Here is a 27041-nt window from a genome sequence, read left to right as displayed (position 1 = left end):
GCCATGCTGTGGGCAGAGGGGGAGATTGAGGTAGTTATCTACACAGATTGTTCTGTCCCCAAGGCCTCTTTTTCTAGCTGCAGGAAAAACCTTGAAGACAGGGACCATTTCCTGATTTAACAGGGTTTAGGCATCTTCCTTCTTCTTCTTCTTTCCCAGGAGTTCTTATAGATTCACTCCTAGGAAGTTACCTACAAAAGTTGTGCCCTGAGCACTACAAGGCTTCTTACCCTCTTTGGTAGTCTCCTGGGACCTTTTGCGAGACTGACAGTCAAATGTGATTTTGTCCTCTTAAACTTCCTCCCAGATGAAATTCAGGGTAAACTGGACTCTGGCATAAAATGTAACTCTGTCTTTCCTTCCACATGTCTATAGAATGTCTAAATGGGTATCCCCAAAGAGTGAAATTACTTGTCCCATCTTGTTCAGACCCTTAAATCTTACTGGGTGTGGGCCAAGTTTGTGATTCCTGTATTTTGTGAAGGTAGGTAAATCCAAAAAAGACAACGGCAGTGCAACATTTTGTTAAGATGCTGGAGATGTATATGTCTCCCGTAATGCCTCTGTCCTCTTTTCCAGGACAGAATTCTTCTGTTGACCTAGCTGTGTCTGTACCGTCATTTGGATCAGTTTAACTATAGTGCTCAGGAGTGTGAATGTTTCACCCCCCGGAGTGACATAGCTAGGTCAATCTAAATTTTAAATGTAGACTAGAGTTTAGATATGTTTTTGGGGAGGAGGGAGAGGAGAGGCATTCAGGAGGATTTTTTCTCAATTCCAGGCTTATAGCGCTCCATAAGCTTTGCAGATACAGTATTCTAGACTCTGCTCTGGCGTAGGTTTCCAAAAAGAAAATTTTGTTCTTCTTAGAGTGCTTGTTCGTGTCCATTCCAATCAGAGATGTGCACACCAGCTGGAAGATTTTTTTCCCTTAGCTGCATCTGTAGGGTCGGCATGGGCAACCCCTATAGTTGCACCTTTGTGGCACCCCCTTAGTTCCTTCTTACTGCCTGTGACGGCTAGCTGGAACAACTGTCACTCTTGCATTGCAAGTGCTTTCGGCAGAGTCCACTTCAGTTGTCATAGTTTAAAATCATTAGTTTATTAGTTGTAGTTAGTGGTTATAGTTTTTAGGATTTCTTGGGGGTTCTCCCCCCCACAATGTTTTCCCCGCTTCTGAGATATGCCCCACTCCCCAGGGTTCCAACTCTGCGAGGACTGTGGCAAGTTTATGCCGAAGAGTGACCCGCACTCTTCCTAAGTACAGTGTTTTGGGGAGAGCCACCAGAAGGACAAGTGCAGGGTCTGCAAGGGATTTTGCACTGCTAATGGAAGTGGCACTCCAACCGCAATCTGACCTGGGATTGGCAGAACCCACACCGAGCACTTGCTCGTTGGTCTGCAGTGCTCTGGCACTGATGGTGCACAAGCCGGTGCTGAGAAAGGACCCCTGGCACCACCACAGCTCCATCCATAAGCAACCTTCTTCTGTCCTGCACCGTTCTCAGTCCCTGGTGCCACAGAAGAAGAAAAGGCCAGATAGGGGTTGCTCTCTCCCTCCAAAGACCAAGGGACTTGTGGCATAGAAACACATTTCAAGCCAGACCACCTCTACTCTCCTGCCTTCCAGGATATTGTTGACTCCTGCCCTGTCTGGGATACAGTTGAGTCCGAACCCTCAATGGTCCCAGAATTGCCACGGTGATCACCTCCAGCTCCCCTTGACACTGGAGGCATTTGAGGCAGCCAAGGACCTCATTCGCTTCACAGCGCCGTCCTCCCCGCAGAGGAGAGACAAGTCACTGGTGACTGCACGGTCCCAGTTCCAGTAAAGCAGCAAACCAGCGATGATGGCACACCGATCCCCATCTCCAGTGCACCTCTCTCCGGCACAGCCACCCATGCAGAGGAGTGCACCAGTCCCCGACCTCTCGGCACTGCTCTCCGGCAGCGCAGAGTACCGCTCCTCTGTGGTCGTCCTACTCAGAGACCTCGGAGTCACAGGCGGAATCCTATTGGTCCAATAACTCCAGGAGGTTCAGATCCTGCCATGACCATTAGCCCTATCTGGCACCGTGGCCTCCGTAGTGGCAACCCTCGACCCAATGGCCCTTTTGGACAGCCTGGGTGTATCACCAGAGCCAGGGACAGATACAAGGCTCAAGGTCCAGGTCTGCATCAGTGTCCTCAGCATCCTTTGTCCCTCTACAGGCACTGCCAGCAGCGGCACTGCTGACACCGCTGTTGTCTCCTGCAACTCCAGCACCCACCTCCCCCCACCCCCCACAACAGCACCACTGATAGCTGCATCCTTGGTGCCAACGTCATTGACAATATCAGCACCACTGGAATAAAAAACTTCGGCATCACCTGCCTCAGCACCGCTGTTTCCGCACTTTGGACCTGGGGGCTCAGCAGTACCGCATGCCGCAAGACCCACAGGGTGCTGAAGGGAGTGAGCAAGGCCCACTGCCAGGCCCCTCCTCCTTCTCCTCTCCCGATGAAGCTGTGGCAGGGACATCAACGGCCCCAGCTCTGGAGGATAACCGGGTCCTCCAACAACTCTTACATTGTGTTGCCCAGAACCTGGGCATACAGGTGGAGTAGATGGTGGAGGAATCCGACCCAGTTGTCAATGTCCTTGCACCTTCTGGACCCTCTCGTATCGCCTTACCCTTAATAAAGACGATTGCAGAGACGACGAAAACCTTATGGCAGACCTCTGTATCTCTGACCCCTATGGCCAAGAGGAATGAGAGGCGGTATTTTGTCCCTTCTAAGGGATGTGAACATTTATACACCCACCCACCCACCCCCTGACTACCCGGTGGCTGATGGAGCCAATCAGCGAGAGCACCAGGGCTACCAGGGCCCCTCCCCTAAAAATAGGGATGCCAAAAAACGAGGCCTTTTTTTGCAGGAAGATCTATTCCATTGGGGGACTACATCTCCACATTTCGAATCAACAGGCCATTGTGAGCAGATACGCACGCAACACCTGCGCTGCGATGGCCAAGTTTGCGGAGCTGCTGCTACAGGACTCTCACACGGAGTTCTCAGCATTAGTGGAGGAGGGAAAACTGATCTGTGGAGTGTCCCTACAGGCAGTATTAGATGCCACAGATGCATCCTCCTGTACAGTGGCCACAGGGGTTGCAATGAGAAGGAGTTGCTGGTTGCAGGTCTCTGGTCTGCCCCATGAGATCCAACAAACAATCCAGGACCTCCCCTTTGAGAGTTTGGCCCTTTTTTCCAAAAATCATAGAATCCTAGAATATCAGGGTTGGAAGGGACCTCAGGAGGTTATCTAGTCCAATCACCTGCTCAGAGCAGGACCAATCCCCAACTAAATCATCCCAGCCAGGGCTTTGTCAAGCCTGACCTTAAAGCCTCTAAGGGAGGAGATTCCACCACATCCCCACGTAACCCATTCCAGTGCTTCACCACCTTTCTAGTGGAAAAGTTTTTCCTAATATCCAACCTAAACCTCCCCCACTGCAACTTGAGACCGTTACTCCTTGTTCTGTCATCCGGTACCACTGAGAACAGTCTAGATCTATCCTCTTTGAAACCCCCTTTTAGGTAGTTGAAAGCAGCTATCAAATCCCATCTCATTCTTCTCTTCTGCAGACTAAACAATCCCAGTTCCCTCAGCCTCTTCTCATAAGTCATGTGGTCCAGCCCCCTAATCATTTTTGTTGCCCTCTGCTGGAGTCTTTCCAATTTTTCCACATCCTTCTTGTAGTGTGAGGCCCAAAACTGGACACAGTACTCCATATGAGGCCTCACCAATGTTGAATAGAGGGGAATGATCACGTCCCTCAATCTGCTGGCAGTGCCCCTACTTATATAACCCAAAATGCCGTTAGCCTTCTTGGCAATAAGGGCACACTGTCAACTCATATCCAGCTTCTCATCCACTGTAACCCGTAGGACCTTTTCTGCAGAACTGCTGCCTAATCATTTGGCCCCTAATCTGTAGCAGTGCATGGGATTCTTCTGTCCTAAGTGCAGGACTCTGTATTTGTCCTTGTTGAACCTCATCCGATTTCTTTTGGCCCAATCATCTAATTTGTCTAGGTCCCTCTGTATCCTATCCCTACCCTTCAGCGTATCTACCACTCCTCCCAGTTTAGTGTCATCTGCAAATTTGCTGAGGGTGCAGTCCATGCCATCCATCAGATCATTAATGAAGATATTGAACCAAACTGGTCCCAGAACCGACCCTTGGGGCACTCCGCTTGATACCGGCTGCCAACTAGACATGGAGCCATTGATCACTACCTGTTGAGCCTGACAATCTAGCCAGCTTTCTATCCACCTTACAGTCCATTCATCAGCCCATACTTCTTTAACTTGCTGGCAAGAATTCTGTGGGAGACCATATTAAAAGCTTTGCTAAAGTCAAGGAATAGCACATCACTGCATTCCCCTCATCCACAAAGCAGTTATCTCCTCATAGAAGGCATTTAGGTTAGTCAGGCATGACTTGCCCTTGGTGAATCCATGCTGGCTGTTCCTGATCACTTTCCTCTCCTCCTAAGTGCTTCAGAATTGATTCCTTGAGGACCTGCTCCATAATTTTTCCAGGGACTGAGGTGAGGCTGACTGGCCCATAGTTCCCCCGATCCTCCTCCTTCCCTTTTTAAAGATGGGCACTACACTAGCCTTTTTCCAGTCATCCAGGACCTCCTAGAGGATTCAGGGGCCACCCTCAGATCTTTGGGGCTCTATAGCCCCGCCATTCAATGTAGACATTTCTGGCCACAGACTCCCTCTAGGTTCTACCAAGCTCAGAACTGCCAGGATGCTCCTCATAGGAGGAATAGGAGCGGTAGAAGAAAGGAGCATCCCTCCTCAGGCCAGGGTTGGGCCAGCATTTTGAGGGTGTGATGAAGGACGGTGCGCCAGTGCTGGAACTGGATCCAACCCTACTTACCTTCTCGTTCCGGCTATCCCCTTTCTGCTGTGCATGGTCCCATATCACCTCAGACCACTGGGTGCTCCATATGGTAAAGAGGGGATATTCCATCCAATTGTGTACCCTCCCATCCTTCCACCCCCCTAGCTCCCTGTCCCTCTTCAGAGACCCCTCTCATGAGCAACTCCTTATACAGGAGATGTACTCGCTCCTCTCTGTCAGGGCAGTGGAAGAGGTTCCTCAGGAGTAAAGGGGCAAGGGCATCTACCTCCAGTATTTCCTAATACTGAAAGCCAAAGGTGGTCTCAGGTCCATCCTGGACCTGCGAGAACTCAACAAGTTCATCAGAAAACTCAAGTTCCGCATAGTCTCTTTGGCCTCCCTTCTCCCCTCATTAGATCCAGGAGACTGGTATGTCGCCCTCGACTTGAAGGATGCATACTTGCACATAGCAATAATTCCACCCTACAGAAAATACCTCAGGTTTGTGGTGAACAATAGCCACTGTCAGTTTATCGTCTTCCCATTTGGCCTGTCAGCGGCACTTCAGGAGTTCACCAAGTGCATGGCAGTCATGGCAGCGTTCCTGTGCAAGCAGCAGGTACAGGTATTCCTGTACCTTAATGACTGTCTGATCAAGGGCTGCTCCAGGTCTCAAGTGGAGGCACAGGTCAGCCTCATAAGAAGGACGTTCAATGAACTAGGTCTCCTTCTAAATGAGGTGAAATCGATGCTGTCCCCTGTACAGAGGATATAGTTTATAGGGGCAGTGCTAGACTTGACTCAAGCCAGGGCATATCTCCCGGAGGCCAGGTTTCGGTCACTGGGCGACATCATACAGGGCCTCAGCAAAGAATTGCCCGAAGTTTCTAGGGCACATGACAGCTTGTACCTACGTAGTACAGCATGCCAGACTCAGGCTTTCCCCACTTCAGTCATGGCTAGCATCAGTATATCGACCAGTTCGAGATGCTTTGGACAGTATCGTAACCCTGCCTCGTCCGATACTAGACTCCCACCTCTGGTGGCTCAACCCATAGGTAGTGTGTGCAGAGGTCCCCTTCATCAGCCCCCAGCCATACCTCTCATTAGTGACAGATGTTTCAGCTTTGGAATGGGAGGCACATTTGGGAGACCCCAGGACACAAGGCCTCTGGACTTTGCTCTGCATATCAGTGTCAGAAAACTGAGAGCGGTGCACCTGGCATGCCAGACTTACACATCTCCCCCGATATATGGACTCTGAATCAGTCCTCACAGACAACACCATGGCAATGTTCTATATCAACAAACGGGGGGTGGGGTGCAGGCTCCTTTCCATGCCAGGAAGCCCTCAAGCTGTGGGACTTCCATGTAGAGCTCTTGATACACGTGCAGGCATCATACCTCCCTGGTATGGAACAAGCTGGCAGAGCATCTCAGTAGGTCTTTCCACGGCCACGAGTGGCCCCTCCGGCTGGACATAGTGAGCTCAATCTTCCAACGCTGGGGCTTTTCCCAAATAGATCTGTTTGCCATGCAATGCAACAGGAAGTGTCAACTATTCTGCTCCTTCCTGAGTCACATCCTAGGCTCCATTGTGGATGCGTTCCTACTTCCGTGGGGAGGCTGTCTTCTGTACACATTCCCACAGGTTCCTCTCATTCACAGCTCCTCAAGATCCGCAGGGAATAAGACCTGGTGATCACAGAATGTCAGGGACCTCAAGAGATCATCTAGTCCAACCCCCTACTCAAAGCAGGACAAGTCCCCAGACAGTTTTTTTTTTAACCCCAGTTCCCTAAATGGCCCCCTCAAGGATTGAACTTACAAGCCTGGGTTTAGCAGGCTGATACTCAAACCACTGAGCAATCCCTCCCCCAAATTGCTCCAGCCTGGCCATGCCGGCACTGGTGTACATCGCTCCTGGAAATGTCCGTGGCAACTCCAGTTACACTACCATTCGTCCCGGACCTAATAATGGACGATCACGGCCGCCTTTGACATCTGAACCTCGAGTCGCTCCATCTCACAATATGGAAGCTCCATGGCTGAAAGTTGTGGAGCTGTCCTGCTCTGATCAAGTCAGACAAGTTCTCTTTGCCCTTCCAAAAGGGTCCGTACCTTGCCGAGTGGAAGAGATTCTCAATCTGGGTGGAGCAGCATCTTCAGTCTCTGACACTCGCCTCAGTGCCATTTATACTGGACTTACCTCCTCCATCTTAAGCAACAGGGACTGTCCATGTTATCAGTAGGGTTCACTTGGCAGCCATCTCCGCCTTCCATCCGGGTGCAGAAGGCTGCTCAGTCTTCGCGAATCCAGTGGTCAGCTATTTCCTTAAAGGTCTAAACAGACTATACTCACAAGAATGACAGCCTATCCCAGCTTGGACCTCAACCTGGTCCTTTCCAGATTTACGGGACCACCGTTTGAGCCATTGGCGACATGCTCCCTGCTTTATCTCTCATGCATGGTGGCATTTCTAGTGGTGATAACCTCAGCTAGGAGAGTGTCAGAGCTCAGGGCCCTTACATCAGAGTCCCCTTATACAGTATTCCATAAGGACAAGGTTCGGCTCAAACCTCATCTGCTTTTTCTCCCAAAGGTTGTCTCCCAGTTTCACATCAACCAGGACATCTTCCTCCCTGTTTTCTACCCTAAGCCACATTCAAGTGGCAGGAAGCAGACGCTTCACTCATTGGATGTCAACAGGGCGTTAGTCTTCTACATTGAGAGAACGAAGCTGTTCTGAAAGTCCATCCAATTATTCGTGGTGGTGGCAGACAGAATGAAAAGTCTTTCTGTCTCATTGCAACGTATCTCATTGTGGATCATGTCATGCATTCGGGAGTGGTACGACTTGGTGAAGGTGCCCACTCCGTCTATCACCATGCACTCCATTAGGATGCAGGCCTCCTAAGTAGCATTCCTGGTGTGGGTTTCTACCCAGGAAATCTGCAGGGCAGCAATGTGGTCCTCTGTACACACTTCCACCACACACTATGCGATCACTCAGCAGGCCAGAGATGACGCGGCCTTCGGACAAGCAGTGCTCCAATTAGTGGATAACGCCGACCGCACCTCCTGAACTTCAGGCTTGTGAGTCACCTAATCGGAATGGACATGAACAAGAACTTGAAGAAGATAAAACAGTTACTCACCTTCTCGTAACTGTTGTTCTTCGAGATGTGTTTTTCATGTCCATTCCAATATCTACCCTCCTACCTCTCTGTCAGAGCAGCCAACAAGAAGGAACTAAGGGGGTGGCAGGTCGGCAGGGCTCTATATTAGGCACCATAAAGGCGCGACTCCAGGGGACGCCCACGCCCGACCCTACGGATGCTGCTAAGGGAAAAATCTTCCAGCTTGTGTGCATGCAGCGCGTGCACACCTGATTGAAATGGACATGAACAACGCATCTTGAAGAACAACAGTTATGAGAAGGCGAGTAACCATTTTTTTCCTGCCCTCTCCTCTTGTTGTCTCAAATCCTGTCTATCCTCATATAGAAGAATGAGCCTTATTTCTCCGGGTGTAGATTTTTAATCAGCTGTTGACCCCAAAGGCCTGTATACCAACATCATTCCTTTCAGAAGTCAGACACCAAACCCATGGTGCTTCAGAAACAAGGGAAGTCTAGCAGCAACCTTCTTCCTTTCCCTCATCCCTCCATGTGGTGGGATGGGTAGGGACCACCTCTTTCCAGTCTAGTGTTCCTATTATTCTATGGTTCCACTTGCGTCTTTGTGGGAGACTGCCTTTACTTAAACCTTTGGTTTTCAGAATACAAATGGATGCCTGTGATTCTTCCTTGCTCGTCCTTTTTCCTTGCCATCAGAGCTGGGCAGGTGAGCAGCTGCTGTTAACTGAGAGCCCCGCTCTGAAGGCAGTGCGAGCACTCTGCTGTAGCGCAGAAGTAGGGGTGACAAGATATGGTATTGCCACACTTACTTCTCCACTGCTGGCAGTGGCTCTGCCTTCAGAACTGGGCGGCACAGAAGTACGGATGGCATGGTATGGTATTGCGATAGTAACTGTATCCACCCCACCCCACCCCACCTTTCTCCTGGCAATGGAACTATTTGGAAACTTGAAATATAATATCCTTCCCTCCCCCCCCTGACAGGGCACATGTGGCCTCTCCCCTGTTGCTGTGGGATGTGAGGGTGTGGAAGCACTTCTGATCTTGGGGACATGCTTGGCCTTGTCAGGAGGAGGCAGCAGCTCCAGGCTTTGTAATTCTTTCCCGAGTCATTAGTGTCTCCAGCGCTGTGGCATGAGCTGTGGCATGTGGCTAAAGCACTGACACCCAACCCCACTTGCCCAGCAGTAGATGTCCAGGGACATGGTGGTTTCTGCTGCTGAGAGGTGACTGGGGTGGGAGCTGTGGCCCAGGCCCCTTTTTTCTGAGACTGGGGGGAGTAGGAGTTAGGTGTCTGAAAATCCCAGCCTGAGGGAGGTCTGATACACCTCCTTCATCTTCTCAGTAGACTCCTGGCTGGGCAACTAAGGTTGAGAATGACAGAGTCTAGTCAAATGTATGATATCAAGGAGGATCCATCCTGGGGCATTTGTCCCTCCCCATGCCTTTGCACATCTCTCACCACACATTACAAACCCCTCTCCTCTTTATGCTAGTTGAGAAAATAAAATTATCCTGTTTTCTGCAAAAATACTGTTTTTTTTTAGAAGTGGAGGGCAGAGATGGGAGATAACTCTCCAGAATGGAGTGTGCAGCTAAGTTTTCTCTAAGCTGCATGTCCGTGCGGCAGGTCTATCAAGTACCATGCAGGCAGGGAGAGGCCCTCTCCCCTGGCCCCAGGCTGCTGCAGTGAGGAAGGCCTGGGGGAATTCCTCTCTCCCTGGGGCAGCCTGCTCCCCCAATCTCTGATCCTCGGCCCCACCCCAGAGCCCACACCTCCAGCCAGAGCCCTCACTCCCTTGCACCCCAACCCTCTGTCCCAGCCCTGAGCCCCCTCCCGCACCCTCATCCCCAGACCCACCCCAGATCCCTTACTCCCCCACCACACCCTAACCCTCTGTCCCAGCCCTGAGGTCCCGCACTCTGAACTCCTCAGCTCCACCCCTGCCACACATCTCCTCCATATTGGTGCACATAACAAAATTCATTCCACACACGGATGTAAAAAATTAGAGGGAACATTGGTGTGCAGCAAAAATAGTTAGACCAATGAGCCATGACCTTTTCCAGTGTCTGGGTCTCTGTCACAAGGAGAAGCTATTTCATAGAACTTCAGTCTTTTCCTTCTATTCATCAAACTCATAAAAAGAAAGGGAAATATTATTGACCCTTAAAATAAGAACATAAGAATGGCTATACTGGGTAGGACTAATGGACCATATATCCCAGTATCCTGTCTTCCGGCAGTGGTTAATGCTAGATGCTTCAAAGGGAAGGAATAGAGCAGGACAGTCTTCAGTGATCCATCCCTTGTTGTCAAGTCCAAGCATTTGGCAGTGAGAGGCTCAGGGTCTCCCAGAGCATCGAGTTGCATCCCTGACCATCTTGGCTAATAGCCATTGATGGACCCATCCTCCATGAATTTAGCTAATTCTCACCTGATTCAAATAAAGGTCATCACCTTCAATTCATTCAAATCAGCATCTCCAAAGGTGTATTTTGATACTTTGTGTCTCTTGAGGGTGAAGGTTACTTCTACTCCATCCTGAAGGGGGGTGACACATGATCTTCAGAGCTCTGGAGTGGCTTTTCGTGTGTTCCACAAAGCCTTTGAAACAACCCTTTAGCCTTTGAAACAACCCTTCTTTATAAGGGCCCTTTTCTGTGCCCCATTTCTGAAATGCTAAGTCTCTGTGTGGCTCCTGAGAAGAGATTACTCAAGAACTTGAATTTCTTCAGTAAGGTCTTCAACAGCTTGTTGCAGCTTAGAATGCAGAATTAGCATTGCACACTATAGGGTCTGGTCTATCTTCAAAGTGGTGTGTAGATTGTACTACCTTGTCTAGAGAACCTCTTTCCCAGCGATTCTGGTGTACATTCAGGATGGCTTTGTTCAGGATCTTTTCTATATACCTTTAGGGCTCTGGGGTCTGCTGTTAGTACCTGGAGGAAATCTGTATGAGGGCTTATTCTTAAGTGACCAGATTTTGCCAAGAGATATCCTCTTAGGTCCAAGTCAAGTCTCCGGTTCCGCCCTGTAGCCTTAACTTGGTTTTAAGATCCGTTTTGCTCTAACCCATATGAATCCCTCTATTAGTCCCTCTTATTCTGACATGAAAGCTAGCCATCTTAGTGATCATCTCTTTGACCCTAAGAATTAGAAAGCTTGTGGCATTCTTTTGTAATCTTCCATTCATGGTTTTTCATAAGAAAAAGATAGTCCTTTTGTACTTGCCCATCTGTCCTTCTAATGTAGTTTAATTCTTCCACCTTAATCAGGACATTTATCTCTCAAATTTCTATCCTCCTTCCTCATCACAGTAATTCTGTTGCTTTTCATTAACAATAGGAGAGATCATCAGAGTTTACTTTTGTTGTGCTCAGGAGTTCCAGAAGTATCAAGCTTTGGGTTCTTTTGGAGGGTCCTCATAAGGGGAAGGATTTGTCCTGTCTCTCTGGATCCGCTTGTGTATCCAGTATGCTTACTGTTATGCTGATTCCAACATAGAGGAGATCAACCAAACTTTGGGTACGTCTACACTACGGGATTATTTCGATTTTACATAAACCGGTTTTGTAAAACAGATTGTATAAAGTCGAGTGCATGCAGCCACACTAACCACATTAATTCAATGGTGTGCGTCCATGGTCCGAGGCTAGCGTCGATTTCTGGAGGGTTGCACTGTGGGTAGCTATCCCGTAGCTATCCCATAGTTCCCGCAGTCTCCCCTGCCCCTTGGAATTCTGGGTTGAGAACCCAGTGCCTGATGGGGCAAAAATCATTGTTGCAGGTGGTTCTGGGTACAGCCTCACCCCTCCCTTCGTGAAAGCAGCAGACAACCATTTCGCGCCTTTTTTCCTGGGTGAATTGTGCAAACGCCATAGCACAGCAAGCATGGACCCTGCTCAGATCAATACCCCGATTGTGGACGTTGTAAACACCTTGCGCATTCTCATGCAGTCTATGCTGAACCGGGACCTGCAAAGCCAGGCGAGGAGGAGGTGGCGGCTATGGCAGCGCGGCGACAAGAGTGATGAGGACATGGACATAGAATTATCTCAAACTGCGTGCCCCTGCTCTTTGGAGATCCTGCTGGTAATGGGGCAGGATCTAGCCATTGAACGCCGATTTTGGGCCCGGGAAACAAGCACAAACTGGTGGGACCGCATAGTTTTGCAGGTGTGGGACGATTCACAGTGGCTGCGAAACTTTCGCATGCATAAGGGCACTTTCATGGAACTTTGTGACTTGCTTTCCCCTGCCCTGAAACGCCATAATATCAAGATGAGAGCAGCCCTCACAGTGGAGAAGTGAGTGGCAATAGCCCTCTGGAAGCTTGCAATGCCAGACAGCTACCGGTCAGTCGGGAATCAGTTTGGAGTGGGCAAATCTACTGTGGGGGCTGCTGTGATGCAAGTAGCCAAAGCAATCATTAAGCTGCTGCTACGAAAGGTTGTGACTCTGGGAAACGTGCAGGTCATAGTGGATGGCTTTGCTGCAATGGGATTCCCTAAGTGTGGGGGGGCGATAGATGGAACCCATATCCCTATCTTGGCACCGGAGCACCAGGGCACCCAGTACGTAAACCGGAAGGGGTACTTTTCAGTGGTGCTGCAAGCACTGGTGGATCACAAGGGATGTTTCACCAACATCCACGTGGGATGGCCAGGAAGGGTTCATGACGCTCGCGTCTTCAGAAGCACCGCTCTGTTTAAACTGCTGCAGCAAGGGAATTACTTCCCAGACCAGAAAATAACAGTTGGGGATGTTGAAATGCCTGTCGTTATCCTGGGTGACCCAGCCTACCCCTTGATGCCATGGCTCATGAAGCCATACACAAGCAGCCTGGACAGTGGTCAGGAGCTGTTCAACTACAGGCTAAGCAAGTGCAGGATGGTGGTAGAATGTGCATTTGGCCGTTTAAAGGCGCGCTGGCGCACATTACTGACTCGCTCAGACCTCAGCCAAACCAATGTCCCCTTCGTTATTGCTGCTAGCTGTGTGCTCCACAATCTCTGTGAGAGTAAGGGGGAGACCTTTATGGCGGGGTGGGAGGCTGAGGCAAATCACCTGGCCGCTGATTACGTGCAGCCAGACACCAGGGCGATTAGAAGAGCGCATCACGAAGTGGTGCGCATCAGAGAAGCTTTGAAAACGAGTTTCATCACAGGCCAGGGTATGGTGTGACTGCTGTGTTTGTTTCCCCTTCATGAACCTCCCCCCCTTTATTGACTCCTCCTGTAAGCAACCCACCCTCCCCATTCGATTACACCTTGCTTAAGGAAATAAAGTAACTATCATTTAAAAATCATGTATTCATTATTAAAAAGTCATTATAAAAAGAGGCAGAGAACTGACAAGGTATCCCGGGTGTGGTTTGGGAGGAGGATAGGAGGGAAGGAAAAGGCCATTAAACACATTTCAATGTAATGACAACCTTTTGGTTGGACTGTCCACGGGGGTGGAGTGGGCGGGTGCACGAAGCCTTCCCCCGTGCGTTCTTACACGTCTGGGTGAGGAAGATATGGAACGTGGTGAGGGTGGTTACACAGGGGCTGCAGCGGCACTCTGTGACCCCGCTGCTTTTCCTGAAGCTCCACCAGACGTCGGAGGATATCAGTTTGATCACGCAGCAGCTCCAGCGTTGCATCCTGCCACCGCTGACCTTCCTGCCTACACCTCTGATCTTCCTGCCGCCACCTCTCATCTCGAGCGTCTCTCCTATCCTCATGTTCGTCCCTCCTATCCTCACGTTGGTCCCACCTGTCCTCACGTTCACTGGCATCTTTCCTGTACTTTGCTACCACGTCCTTCCACTCATTCAGATGAGCTCTTTCATTGTGGGTTACTTCCATGATTTCCAAGAATATTTAGTCTCGCATCTTCTTTTTCCTCCGCCTTATCTGAGCTAGCCTTCGGGATGGAGTAGGGAGGCCTGAAAAATTTGCAGCTGCATGAGGGAGGGAAAAAAGGGAGAGAAGTATTTAAAAAGATACATTTTACAGAACAATGGTTATACTCTTGTTCACTGTGAAACACTATTCACCTTACATAGCACATGTGATTTTACTACAAGGTCGCATTTTGCATCTTAATATTGAGAGCCTGTGGCTCTGGTGTTACAGATCTCACAGACGCAGGTCCGGGCATCAGAATTCAGCTTGTATGCAGCCATGGTAAGCCATTGTCTTTCGGCTTCTCCAGCCTTGATATACCACAGTGCCCTCTGATGCTTCTTTCCTGTTAACATGCAGCAGCAGAAGCCAACCCCTCCCCCATGCAATTCTCTAGGATGATTGCTTTACCCCTCCCTCCACCGCATGGCTGGTATCATAGAAGATCACTGCTAATCACCCCCCTTTCCCTCCCCACTGCGTGGCTTGTAGCTGGGAAGATTCCTGTTAGCCAAACACAAAAAAGCTCTGTGCTATCCTTACTCCCCTCCCCCTGCTTGGCTACATGCAAGGAAAGGTTTCTTTTAAGCAACAGCCCAGTAGGAAAATAGCCATCTCTGTCCCCTTAATTAAATTCCTGAATTTCAACCAGGTTACCATGAACAATATCATTCTCCTGAGGATAACAGAGCAAGATAAAGAACGGATGTTTCTTGAATGCCAGCAGTCACCGGGACCATATGCAGCTATGCTTTGTCATGCAATGATACCCGATTACTTGCTACAGGCATGGCGTGGTAAAGTGTCCTACCATGGTGGACGGAACAAGGCTGCCTTGCCCAGAAACCTTCTGCAAAGGCTTTTGGAGTACCTCCAGAAGCGCTTCATGGAGATGTCCCTGGAGGATTTCCACTCCATCCCCAGACATGTTAACAAACTTTTCCAGTAACTTTACTGGCCGCGAATGCATCCCAAGCCCTCATGGCAAATCAATCATTAAAAAACGCTTGCTTTCAAACCATGTTTTATATTTACAAAGGTACACTCACCAGAGGTTGCTTCCATGGCTTCACTGTCTGGGCTAGTGGCTTGGGAGGGCTGGGAGGGTAATTTCGTCTAAGTCACAAAAAGCTCCTGGCTGTTGGGGCTAATGGAGTGCTGTGTGCTCTCTGCAAGGTCATCCTCCTCTTCCTCCTCCTCTTCCCCCTCCGCAGAATCCTCAGCCATGGTTGAGATTACAACTCCCACCTTGGAATCCACAGACAGGGGTGGAGTAGTGGTGGCCCAGCCCCCTAAAATTGCATGCAGCTCGGAGTAGAAGCGGCATGTTTTCGGCCCTGACCCGCACCTTCCATTTGCTTCTTTTGTTTTCTGGTAAGCTTCTCTGAGCTCCTTAACTTTCACTCTGCACTGCACTGAGTCCCTGGTGTGGCCTTTTTCCATCGTAGCCTTGGAAATTTTTTCAAATATTTTTTCATTTCGTCTTTTGGAATGGAGTTCTGTTAGCACTGAATCCTCTCCCCATATAGCGATCAGATCCAGTACCTCCCGTGCGGTCCATGCTGGAGCTCTTTTTCTATTCTCAGGAGACTGCATTGCTACATGTGCTGATGAGCTCTGCATGGTCACCTGTGCTGATCAGAGCTCCATGCTGGCCAAACAGGAAATGAAATTCAAAAGTTTGCGGGGGTTTTCCTGTATACCTGGCCAGTGCATCCGAGTTCAGATTGCAGTCCAGAGCAGTCACAGTGGTGCACTGTGGGATACCACCTGGAGGCCAATACCGTTGATTTGCGGCCACACTAACCCTAATCCGATGTGGTAATACCGATTTTAGCGCTACTCCTCTCGTCAGGGAGAAGTACAGAAACTGATGTAAAGAGCCCTTTATATCGATATAAAGGGCCTCATAGTGTGGAGGGGTGCGGTGTTAAATCAGTTTAACGCTGCTAAAATCGGTTTAAACGCGTAGTGTAGACCAGGCCTTTGATTCTATTAGAAATACAAATACCTGATTGGCCTGGTTATCACCATCACATTTTAATTCAGTTCAATTTTTTTAAATCAATGGACTAGATGTCCACTAACAGGGGCACTATACTTCTTGGGAAAGGAAAAAGTTTAACTATTTTGAATTTTATCACCATCCAGAGGTTTATACAGTATGTCTTGTACATTAAGTGTATTGTTTCTAGAGTTGTTAATCTTTGGATTTGCTAAATAAGTGCAACACATTTATTATTTGCAAAAACAAGGTTTCACTATAATTTAACAAAAAGAAAAGATATAATTACTGGTAATTGCTGTCTTTTAAAAAGTAGTAAACCGTACATTTGTAGTGCTTGAGGGAGTACAGTACACCAACTTCAGCCATATAAAACCATTAAAGAACCAGTTAACTAATAAATAAATCTTAGCTCTAACAAGTAAAAATAAGTCTGGTAAGGATTTGCACTGTCTTCAGGGGAAAATACTTGCACATGGTTTTGCCTTCTCTATAGGGCCCTACCAAATGCATGGTCCATTTTGTTCAATTTCATGGTTATATGGTTTTAAAAATCATAAATATAATTATTTCAGCTATTTAAATCTGAAATTTCACAATGTTGTAATTGTAGGGATCCTGACCAAAAGAGGACTTGGGGGGCGGTGTCACAAGGTTATTGTAGGAGGGGGTTACGGCACTGCTACTGCAGTGGTCCCCAACCTTTTCGTCTGGCAGGCGCCAGACGAAGGACCATGGCGGCGGTGGAGCACCGCTGAAATGCCACCGCGGCGACATCTCTCGACGCCGCTTGTCAGCGGAAAGCAGTGTCATCGAGAGGCGTCGCTGCCGAAATGCCGCAGAAATTCAGTGGCATTTCAGCGGATGCTCCACCGCCGGTCAGGATGCGGGCGCATTCTGCGTTGGGGACCCCATGCAGAACTGTTACTTCTGTGCTGCTGCTGGCTTTGGCACTACCTTCAGACCAGGGCAGCTGGAAAGTAGCAGCTGCTGGCTGGGATCCCAGCTCTGAAGGCAGAGACGCTGCCAGCAGCAGTGCAGAAGTAAGGCTGGCATGGTATAGTATTGCCTCCCTCTACTTCTGCACTGTTGCCTGCAGAGCTGGGCTCTCAGTAAGCAGCTGCCACACTCTGGCTGCCCAGCTCTGAAGGCAGCGCAGAAGTAAGGATGGCAATACCACAATGCCCCTAAAATAACTTTGCGACCCCTTCCCTGCAATTCCCTTTTTGGTCAGGACCCCTAATTTGAGAAAAGCTGGTCTCCTCCGTGAAATCTGTATAATGTAGGGTAAAGGCACACAAAAGACTGTTTTTCACAACCGTGAATTTGATAGGGCCCTACTTACGTTTATTGTCATAGTATATGTAGTATCTGATACCGTGTGTTGAAAACTTGGTACAACATACCCAAATGGAGGAAATAAAAATGAATAACTGAAAGAAACTGGTAAACCGGCCCATCAGGAAAGATGCTGTTGGAAGGAGATAACTTACAGTATTGTCTACTGTTGCAGGGAAATGGCCAACATATGATACCAAAACATAAAAGGTGTCAAATACTATATAAGCACTGAAAAACTTCCAATTTGATATTGGGGATGTTTTTCCTTCCATGAATGAATCCATGAAATCTGAATGATGCTTCAGTTACAAATCATTTTTTTAAAACTTAAATGTCTTAATTCACAAATAGGTATCGTGACTAAACCTGAAGTCTATAAGATGGATGACGGTTAATGATCTATTTGCTTTGTCTCAGTGTTTGCTGAGAAATAAATATTTTTGTTTATTACTAAAAGATGCATAATATACTTATTTCTTTTGGTCTGTCTTCTGAACATTGTTTTCTAGAATTTCCCAGAAAAGGATCTACTGCACTGTACTTCTAAAGATGTGATTGAAGCTCATTTCATGGCTTGTGTAAAGGAAGCAGATGCCTTAAAGCACAAAAGTCAAGTCATCAATGAGATGCAGAAAAAGGATCATAAACAGCTCTGGATGGGGTTACAGAATGGTAAATACAACATGTCAAATTAAAGAAATTTCAATTTATTAGGATGTTGGAAAAGTTTTTCTTCAAAATCTGAATTATTGTAGCAGAGTAATATAAAATGCCATTTTCCACACTGTAGTCTAATCAAAGGGCTAAGCAATTTAGTGGAGAATCAACTGTTTTTCACCTCTGGTAGCTTGAGATCTTCTGAGAAATAAACTGGGTTGTGACTCAGTTCACACAGAACCACGTCATATTTAATATAGTTTGCGGCAGCGCTTTGAAGTGCAAGTGTGGTCACAGCGCCAGCTCTGGGAGAGAGCTCTCCCAGCGCTGTACGTACTCCATATCCTCTACGGGTGTAGCTTGCTGCACTTGTTTTTTTTCACACCCCTGAGCGCGAAAGTTGCTGCCCTGTAAAGCGCCAGTGTAGCCATGGCCTTGGAGACTAACAAATTTATTTGAGCATAAGCTTTCGTGGGCTACAGACCACTTCATTGGATGCATAAACTGGAACATACAACAAGAAGATATTTATACATACAGAGAACGTGAAAGGGTGGAAACGGGTTTCTTTAACTCTCTATTCCTCAGGGAATTTGTGTGTGTGTCTGTATTGTTACAGACATAGTTGCTGACAGGTATTTTTAAATAAGTTACCCAAATAATTGAAACTGGTGTGATTATATAGTGTTATTTTGAAAAATAAAATATGCAGAATTTTGCAGAATTTTAAAATATTGTGTGCAGTTTTTAATGTTTTGGTGCAGAATTCCCCCAGGAGTAATGGTTTATATCTTGTATAAGATTAACCAGTATTAACCAATGGCATCTTCTGGAAATCAGATAGACAAAGATATGAAAATATATTTTGAAGCATTTACCACACACATTAATATGCAAATTAGATACAATTAACTTAGGTTTGAACAGAGACTGGGAATGGTTGGGCCATTACACTAATTGAATCTACTTCCCCATGTTAAGTATCCTCACACCTTCTATGGGTCATCTCGATTATCACTTCAGAAGTTTTTTTCTCCTGCTGATGATAGCTCATCTCAATTGATTGGCCTCTTACAGTTGGTATGGCTACTTCTCTGCCCCGTCCCCCTCAGAGCCCAGCAGGGGAGTGTCAGACACCTGTACCCCTATCCACCAGAGCCCAACCATGGGGTGCCCCCAGACCAGACATCTGCACCCCCAATCCGTCAAAGCCCATCTGTGGGGCCCATCCCAGCCCAGACACTTGCACACCCCTTCCCACCAGAGACTAGCCGCAGGATCTACCCCAGCCCAGACATCCACACCCTCACTCCCCCAGAGCCCAGTCATGCCGCCCCCCGCACCCTCTCAGCACCCAGCTGTGGGGCCTCTAGCCAAGATACTGGCATCCCCTAACCCCACCAGCCCAGACACTCGCACACATACCCTACCCCCCAGAGCCCAGCTGCAGAGCCCCCCTGCCCAGATACTTGCACCCTTTCTTCCCCATCTGAGACACCCATACCTCTACCCCCAGAACCCAAGGATCCAGAGGGAGAAACAGCCTGATGCTGCGTCTTGGGTTTGTATGGCGTTTTCTGCATGCAGCCTCCTTCCTTCAGGGTGTGCTGAGAACTGTAGCAGCCTGGAAACACACCCCACCCTCCCGCAGTGTCTTCTATTTGGGAGCTGGGCTCCTCTGAGTCCAGCAGCCCCTAGTGGTGGCCAGCAGCTCTGCAGCCCATTTCCGTGGGAGAAGAAGGAAATTCTGCATGTACTACATTAACTTCTGTGCAAATTCTGCATGTGCAGTGGTGCAGAATTCCCCCAGCAGTAAACCCCTTCAAATACGTACATTTAATTAATGTATAAAACATTATACATTACATATGAATATGTAAAGCATATGTAAAGCATATGTAAAGCAAATGCATATTGAGAAACGCAAGGAAAACTCTTGAATGTAAACCAAGTATAGTGAAAGCTCTTTTGTCTGGCACTTCACCAACTAGCAAACTCTATAAACCGGCATTTTCAGATCTGCACTGAAAGACTGGTTTATAATGTGGTTGGTGCAGGGCTGGCGGGGTCTGGGATATGGGAGGAACTGCGGGGCGTATTCGGGGGGGGAGTTTGGGTCCTGGAGAGGGTAGGGGGTTGGGGCACGGGAGGGGCTCAGGGTGGCAGATTAGGGGGGCGGGCTCACTTCTGGCAGTTTCCTGCAAGCAGCTCCCCGTCCCTGCTGTTGCTGGCAGAGCATGCCCAGGCATCTCTGCAGGCATGATGCCTCTATCCCCACTCCCTGAGCACTGAGTCTGTGGCTCCCAGCCCCTTGTCTGGGAACCATGGCCAATGGGAGCGGCAGACAGAGGCACCTGCAGACAGAGGCAGCGTGCCTGCTTGCAGAGCCATCTCGCCGTATCTCCACCACCAGAAGCAGCAGGAATGGGGAGCCACTTGCAGGGAGCTGCCGGAGGTGAGAGCTCCCCCTGATCTGGCGCCCTGAGCCCCTACCCATGCCTACCTGTGCCCTGGAGGCCCTCCCATGCCCCAGCCCCTGCACACATCCCCTGCCCTTGTACTCCAAACCCCTCCTTCTGAGTTAACTTGCATTTTTAATTTACCAGCACCACCCATTTCCCCAACATGCCGGTTAAAAATGCTTTTACTGTAAAACTGCTTATTAAGCTTGAGAACCAGTAAAGTCAGGAAATTAGTTAAGATTTAACGTATAAAATGTCAGTCTGAATTTGTGGTGGTTTTTTTTCCTGGTTAATGTCTCAGTTTAAAATGATTTAGTTATTCTGGTCATTTGAAGTAGATTCTGGCTTGCAAAATAACTAACCTCTGAGTTTGTTAGCCCAAAATACTGTTAGTACTGATGATGTCTTCCCTGGGGACCCAATGATGTTTTGAGTCCTATAAGGGACAGTGGGAAGATGAATGAGTCATGATAGTTTGACACATGGTTGGTGGAGTTCTGAGGGATGCAATTAATAAAATTCCATAGATTTGCATCCTGTAATTAGTGGGAAATAGCTTTAAAGTTTGAGTCAGTTTAAAAAAAAACCAAGAACTTATTCTGATTAGTTGTGAACATCCATTTTGGTGTAAATCCAGCTAATTGGGTGAGTGACATATTTTTCATATTAACAGTAAATACAGAATTTTAGCTAGCTGAAAACCATATTACTCCTAAAAATAAAGTATTTTAAAAGGGCGGATTGTCTTGTAAATCAGTAAGAATGCATATTTTCAGAAGTTGTATGTTGAGAAATGGTTTGCTATACCCATATCCATTAAACAAAAGAACAGCATCATCTGTATCATAAACAACTGTATTCAAGAGAAATGGAGTAGAACATTCTGTCTATATAACTGTTTCTTGTTTTGAGACTGCTAATGTTTTCTGAACTCTCATCATTTTTGGAAATAGAAACTTGTCATTTGTATGGTTCTCCCAACAATCAAATGCTCATAGTAATGTCATGTGTTGGTAGTTATTTGCTCTTATTTCATGACTAACTTTATAAAAAGTATAGTGAACGATTTACACAATTACCAAGTGAGTATTAAGGTATATCAGACATATTAGAGAAAGGAAATAATATGAGTGAAGGTCCCTCATTTGACACAGGATGATTATATTCAGGTCCTATAGAATCCTGTAAGGATACCATAAGGCATAATTTGGTGATCAGTTGTTCTCCAAATGCACTTAAGTTAGGACAAGATGTAGTATGCTTAGTTTGCAGCTAGGGAGATTCAGATTAGCTATTAGGAAAAATTTGTAACTATAAAGGTAGGTAAATACTGAAATAGGTTACCAAGGAAAGTTGTGGAATCCCCATCATTGGAGGGTTTAAAAAACAGGTTAGACATACACCTATCAAGGACAGTCTAGATCAGTGCTTCTCAAAGTGGCGGCTCATGGACCGGCTGCTGGTCCGCAGCGAGTTTCGTCATAAGAGCATTGAATAGGATAATAATATAGCACTGGTCCCTGGCACATTGGAAAAAAATTGCCGGTCCCCCACATCAGATAGTTTGAGAAGCAGTGGTCTAGATAATACCTAGTCCAGCCTCAGCCCTAGGGGATGAACTAAATGAACTTTTCAGGTCCCTTTCAGTTCTACACTTCTATAATTTTTTGATGACTATAAAGAATGAATTGAGGAGTGAATGACCCTATTATAACTTCTCTTGGCACATTCTACTGTTACATTGGTCTAGCGGAATCAAATGATCATATTATACAAGTGAAAGTTTGTTTTAGTACCTTCTTAATTGAATTTATTCTCTAGCAATAGGCCCAGTTAAGTGCTGGGACTGTTTATGATGGCTCTAGTTATAGATTCTACTATTGTTATAGTAGTTTAAAAAATCAGTTACAAAATGTCATCTCAGCTAAAATAAAGCTTGCTAGCCACTTGTTAGAATATGTATTAAGAAACATCTAGCTCAGTTATAAGTGTAACATAAGTCAGGTTTCATTGTAACTGCATGTATCTTTAATGGATAAACCAAAAGTTGGTGTTTATCATTTATAGTGAACCAGAATTGAACTACGTATGTTTGAGAATGATGGTCTTAAGACAGGAGTTTGCCTAGTAAGGTTGGTTTTATACAGATTTCATTGTATTTCGTGAGAAACAGCACCTGGGAAACCTGACATCTAAATGAGAAGTTTAACAAGCTTTTGAATACTTTCAAATGCTAATTTTAATGTTTCAGCTCTCTGTAAAAGAGAAATAAGAAAAGCTTGTGAAACTAAGAAAACTCTTTTTAAGACATGCTGTACCTTTCAGTATGTTTTTATAGGCTTTCGTTTAGATGTGATGATTTTAAACCTCTCTCTGAAACGAAGTTTATGACCACAAAAAAGAAAAGAAAGTAGCATTTGTGATAACTGCTTCATACCTTATGATACACATCTGCAGATTGTTTTTTTTTTTATGAAACTTCAAGTAAGTTTCTTCATATCTTCAACAAAAACAACGATAGTTACATTTTTCAAGTATTGCTAGCATAAACAATTCTGTATCAAACTTAGTGGATGGCTTAAGGCATTAAACGTGATTTTTTTTTGTAAATAGCAAGTTTGCATAATTTTCTGATGTCAGAAGAGAGGATTAATATTACTAATATTATAAATTAGTTTGGGTTGGTCTTTCTAATTGAACTGCAGTTGCTTTGTCTGGTTGCATGGGTAACTTTCCATCAACACTCTCTGCAGCCCTAGTGTCCCTTAAGGGCCTAGTGTCCCTTAAGGGATGAGCAGTAACAGTGGATTTATGGCAAATCTTGTGTTGGGATTGCCTGACCAGGTGTCATATCGTTCTTCAGTCCCTTTGGTTGGCCTACTGATCAGCCACCAAATCAGGGAAGAGGTCAGGTCTCTGCCCATACACCTGTGGTGGTCTCATTTATCCTTTCAACATCATTAAAGGCTCATTTCTAAGTTGGTATTGCTTACCTAGAGGATTGGCTCCCTTGGGATATATATGTGTGTCATACTAGTCCCAGATGTAGTGGGAAGGTGAACAGAGGAGAGAAATGTTGTGGGGGCAAAGAAGAAAAGCTGAATAAGAGATCCATGAGAGTGTTTTGATGACAAAGCTGTATCTATATTTCTAATTACAGGGACATTTCTTATTGCTGTCCTTGCCTCTGAGTCACTTTATTGTTCTATCATTATGATGGATCAGGGAGGCCTGACAGGTTGTTGGGGTTTTTTGGTGTGGGAAGGGATTGGCTTAATAGTTTTTACAGCTTGCTTTTTACATTAGAAATTCAGGTCTTGTCTCTATTGAAATGATGTCACAGGGTCAAGAAAGTGAAAGCTGAACAACTTAAGAGGGGAAATTATTTTTAATTGAACTGTTCAAAACTTTATCAAAAACTATTAGTAACAGAAGTTGTAAGTGTTAAAGGAAATCTTGGTTAAAGATTCAGCACACCTGCTTTTCATTTGATGTGAGAGCTCATAAGTAACGCTATGTTTTAGTCATGGGTATTTTTAGTAAAAGTCACAGAGAAGTCACGGCTGTAAACAAAAATTCATGACCTGTGACTTGTCCATGATTATTACTATATTCCCCTAACTGAAACTTGGACCCGGGAGCTGTGGATAGTCTGGGGGCACCACAGGTGATCTGGCGGGGTGGGGGGCGGCATGCGGTCCGGGACCCCCACTGGTACTGGGGGTGAGGAGGGTTGACTGGACTGGCAGACTCCCTACCCAGCTACCTGCGGCTTCCTGGGAGCGGCCAGTATGTCCCTAGGGGGAGGGAAGGCCAGGGAGGCTCTATATGCTGCCCCAGCCACAAGCACCGGCTTTGCAGCTCTCATTGGCTGGGAACTGCAGCCAAGGGGAGCTGCTAGGGAAGTAGAGCCCCCTGGCTCCTCTGCCTAGGAACTGTAGGGACATGCTGGCTGCTTCCAGAGAGTCCCCCCGAGGTAAGCGCCGCTTAACACCACAACCTCCTGCCCCAGCCCTGAGCCCCCTCCCATACCAAAACTACTGCTGCTGCTGGCAGGGAGGGGCCTGGCAGCCCTGGAGCCAGCTGTGCCAGCTGCTGCAGAAGTCATGGAGATCACAGAAAGTCACAGAAGCCATGACCTCCATGACAGACACATAGCCTTACTCATAAGGTACATGCTCTGAAAGGTTCATGGGTTCCTCAAGCAAAACCAGTGAAGACCAGACTTTGTTTCTGATACTTGAAGTAGAAAATAAGCGGCAGAAGGTTTTTAAAAAAAAATTGGTATGGCTTTCTTTTTGTATATTACAGAAGATAAAAGGCACATTTTTTTGCCTAAAAATATTCCCCTAAATCGTCTTTAATACCCCTTTCTATTGCAATGCTTACAAGAAGTTGGACAGCTAAGAGATATATTATTTTTATTTAAAAAACTACTGCATACTACTCTTTTACGTCCTTACACTCTATCCTACTGTTTTGTTTACCCCTCTGGGTCATGTCTAAAATATTTTGAGGTACATTCTTAAGGCACTGTAAAATAATAAATAGGAATAGCTAGGATCTTGCATTGAGTTGGCACTTCAGGATTGCATTGTGCTGAATATACATGACACACAGGGATCAACAAAAGATTGTTAATATACTTTATCCTACTGGTAGAGACACTTATTAGCCGTGCTCCTACAATATATTTTGTTGTGTTGACCAGCACATTTTGACAATGAGGAACAGATCACCTTAATCTCAAGTGGGGTTTTGTAACCTAAACAAAAGTTGTCTGTTTTAAATTAGTAAAGCAGATAATATTTATTTGGAAAATTGTCAGGGGTTCCGTATGAGAACAAGTGAATGGGAGGGTAATAGGTTCTTTAATCATTAAACCATCTTTTTCTTCTCACCCTCCAGCCCCCAGAGCTCTGTCAAAATTTGAATAGTATTTTTCTCTGGTAGTAGGAATTCGGGTAAATTTGGGACAAGGCTAGGCTATTTTCTTGCTTTTAGGGAATGGAGACATACATCTGTCAGAACAAGTTACATTTCAGAAGGAAACTTTTTTAGTTTATTATTTTCTCTTTCTAACTTGCTATTTTTGTGTCCAGTATAAAAAAAAACCACCAAACAAATGCATATTTTCAGAATTTTGGCTATACCTCCACTGCTGGACGTGGTGTTTCTTTCTCACATCTCTCTTGTCTGTAAATAATGCCTATTATAGTCTCAGGAGCTTTATTAGAATTTCTCCTCACTTTGACCCTGTTTCTTCTGAAGCCCTTATTCATTCCTTAAGGGCTTCTTTTCTTATCTTCCTAAATATTTATTCTTCAGAGTGTTCAGAACGCTATGCTCAGACTATTCTCTCCGATCAGGAAATGGAACCAGATTGATGATGGAAAACAGAAGCATTCTCTCATCTCTGAATCAAATTCAGAATCACCCTCTGGTGCTTATAACACCATATACTTACTCCATCTTATTTTGAGCTTGCAGCCATCTTTCCTTCAGTCTTGGCTTGTTCTGTTTCTTCCCTCCCCCCGCTCCGCACCTAAAAACAGTTTGTCTGTTCCAGACATGGCAATAATACTCAAGGGGAGGAAGAGACACTACAGATAGTCCTGTCTGAAGATTTTGTCAGAGCTCCTAGTGTGCCCAAGGTGAGATGTGGTGCTCTTTCCCTTTTCTACCTTCAAGAACCCGCCTACTCAAGTGTTCACTCAAGCACATACCTCACCATTACAGTCTACTGTTTAAAATGTTCGTGAATGTTGATTAGTTTATGGCTAATTACCATGAATGCATAGCTGGTTCCACATTATGGACTGCATTTGACCACTTATAGCATGTGTTGTGTCCTTCTAGAGTTTGACTCAGAGATTTTTAGGGGAATGGTGCTTCTCATAGATCCATTTTGTTAAAGATAGGATTTGCTGATTCAGTTGAAAAGAAAAGCCATAAATTTAAATTCAATAAAATATTAAGTAAATTTTTCTGGTCATCTTCATTGGGAACTACTGAACAGGGGTCTGCAAAAAAGGGAATTTGAGAAGGAGATCCTCCTGCTGAATGAACAAGGTGCGAGTACTAACCGTGGGGTGAGTGAGTTTGTTTGGCTGTTTGTAGTTTTTCTTTCTCTTTCAGAATATTTCAGTTACAGGGTCAGTTAGGATAGTGTGTCTGGGGACTGTTTGAGCCTTTGTTCCCTGGATCAACCTCGGTCATCTTTGATCCACCTCAGTCAGCCTTGTGATCACCCTCCCCTTTGTGTGATTCACAAGGGGGTAGGCTGACCTAGGAGAGAAGGTCTTAAAAAACAGAGGGTAAGCAACCAAGGGTAGTTTGTGGGAAGGAATATAATCGCTATGGATAGGAAGGGCTGCATTGTCAGTATCAACGCTGCTCCTAGCTCCTCCACCTGCACCTCTATCCAGACAGACAACCTAACCATGAATGCCTCTACCCAGATCCTGGTGTGGATTTGCAGAGACTGTGGCTGGCATTTCCCATTCTCAGAAAGCCAGGCTGGGGGGACCATCCAGTGTGCAAGGTGCCTGCTGGTAGAATCTCTCAGGAAGCAGGTGGGAGAGCTATAGGAGGAGATGACTAGGCTGAGGAGCATCTGTGGCCATGAGGAATTCCTT

At 46.4% G+C, this 27041-nt stretch overlaps 1 protein-coding gene across 10 annotated transcripts in view; it reads left to right on the top strand.

Annotated features, from left to right (window-relative positions):
- ATG5 (autophagy related 5) overlaps positions 1 to 27041 on the top strand; it is a 137488-nt gene that overhangs the window by 32754 nt on the left and 77693 nt on the right. For all 10 annotated transcript variants that reach the window (XM_030556034.1, XM_030556033.1, XM_030556025.1 and 7 more), the window contains exon 5: positions 17794 to 17956. In XM_030556034.1, the coding sequence (XP_030411894.1) occupies positions 17794 to 17956 (163 nt within the window). The remainder of the gene's footprint in view (positions 1 to 17793; positions 17957 to 27041) is intronic.

The sequence above is a fragment of the Gopherus evgoodei genome, chromosome 3, assembly GCF_007399415.2.
Source record: "Gopherus evgoodei ecotype Sinaloan lineage chromosome 3, rGopEvg1_v1.p, whole genome shotgun sequence".
NCBI lineage: Eukaryota > Metazoa > Chordata > Testudines > Testudinidae > Gopherus > Gopherus evgoodei.
This window is presented reverse-complemented; position numbering and strand designations above follow the sequence as displayed.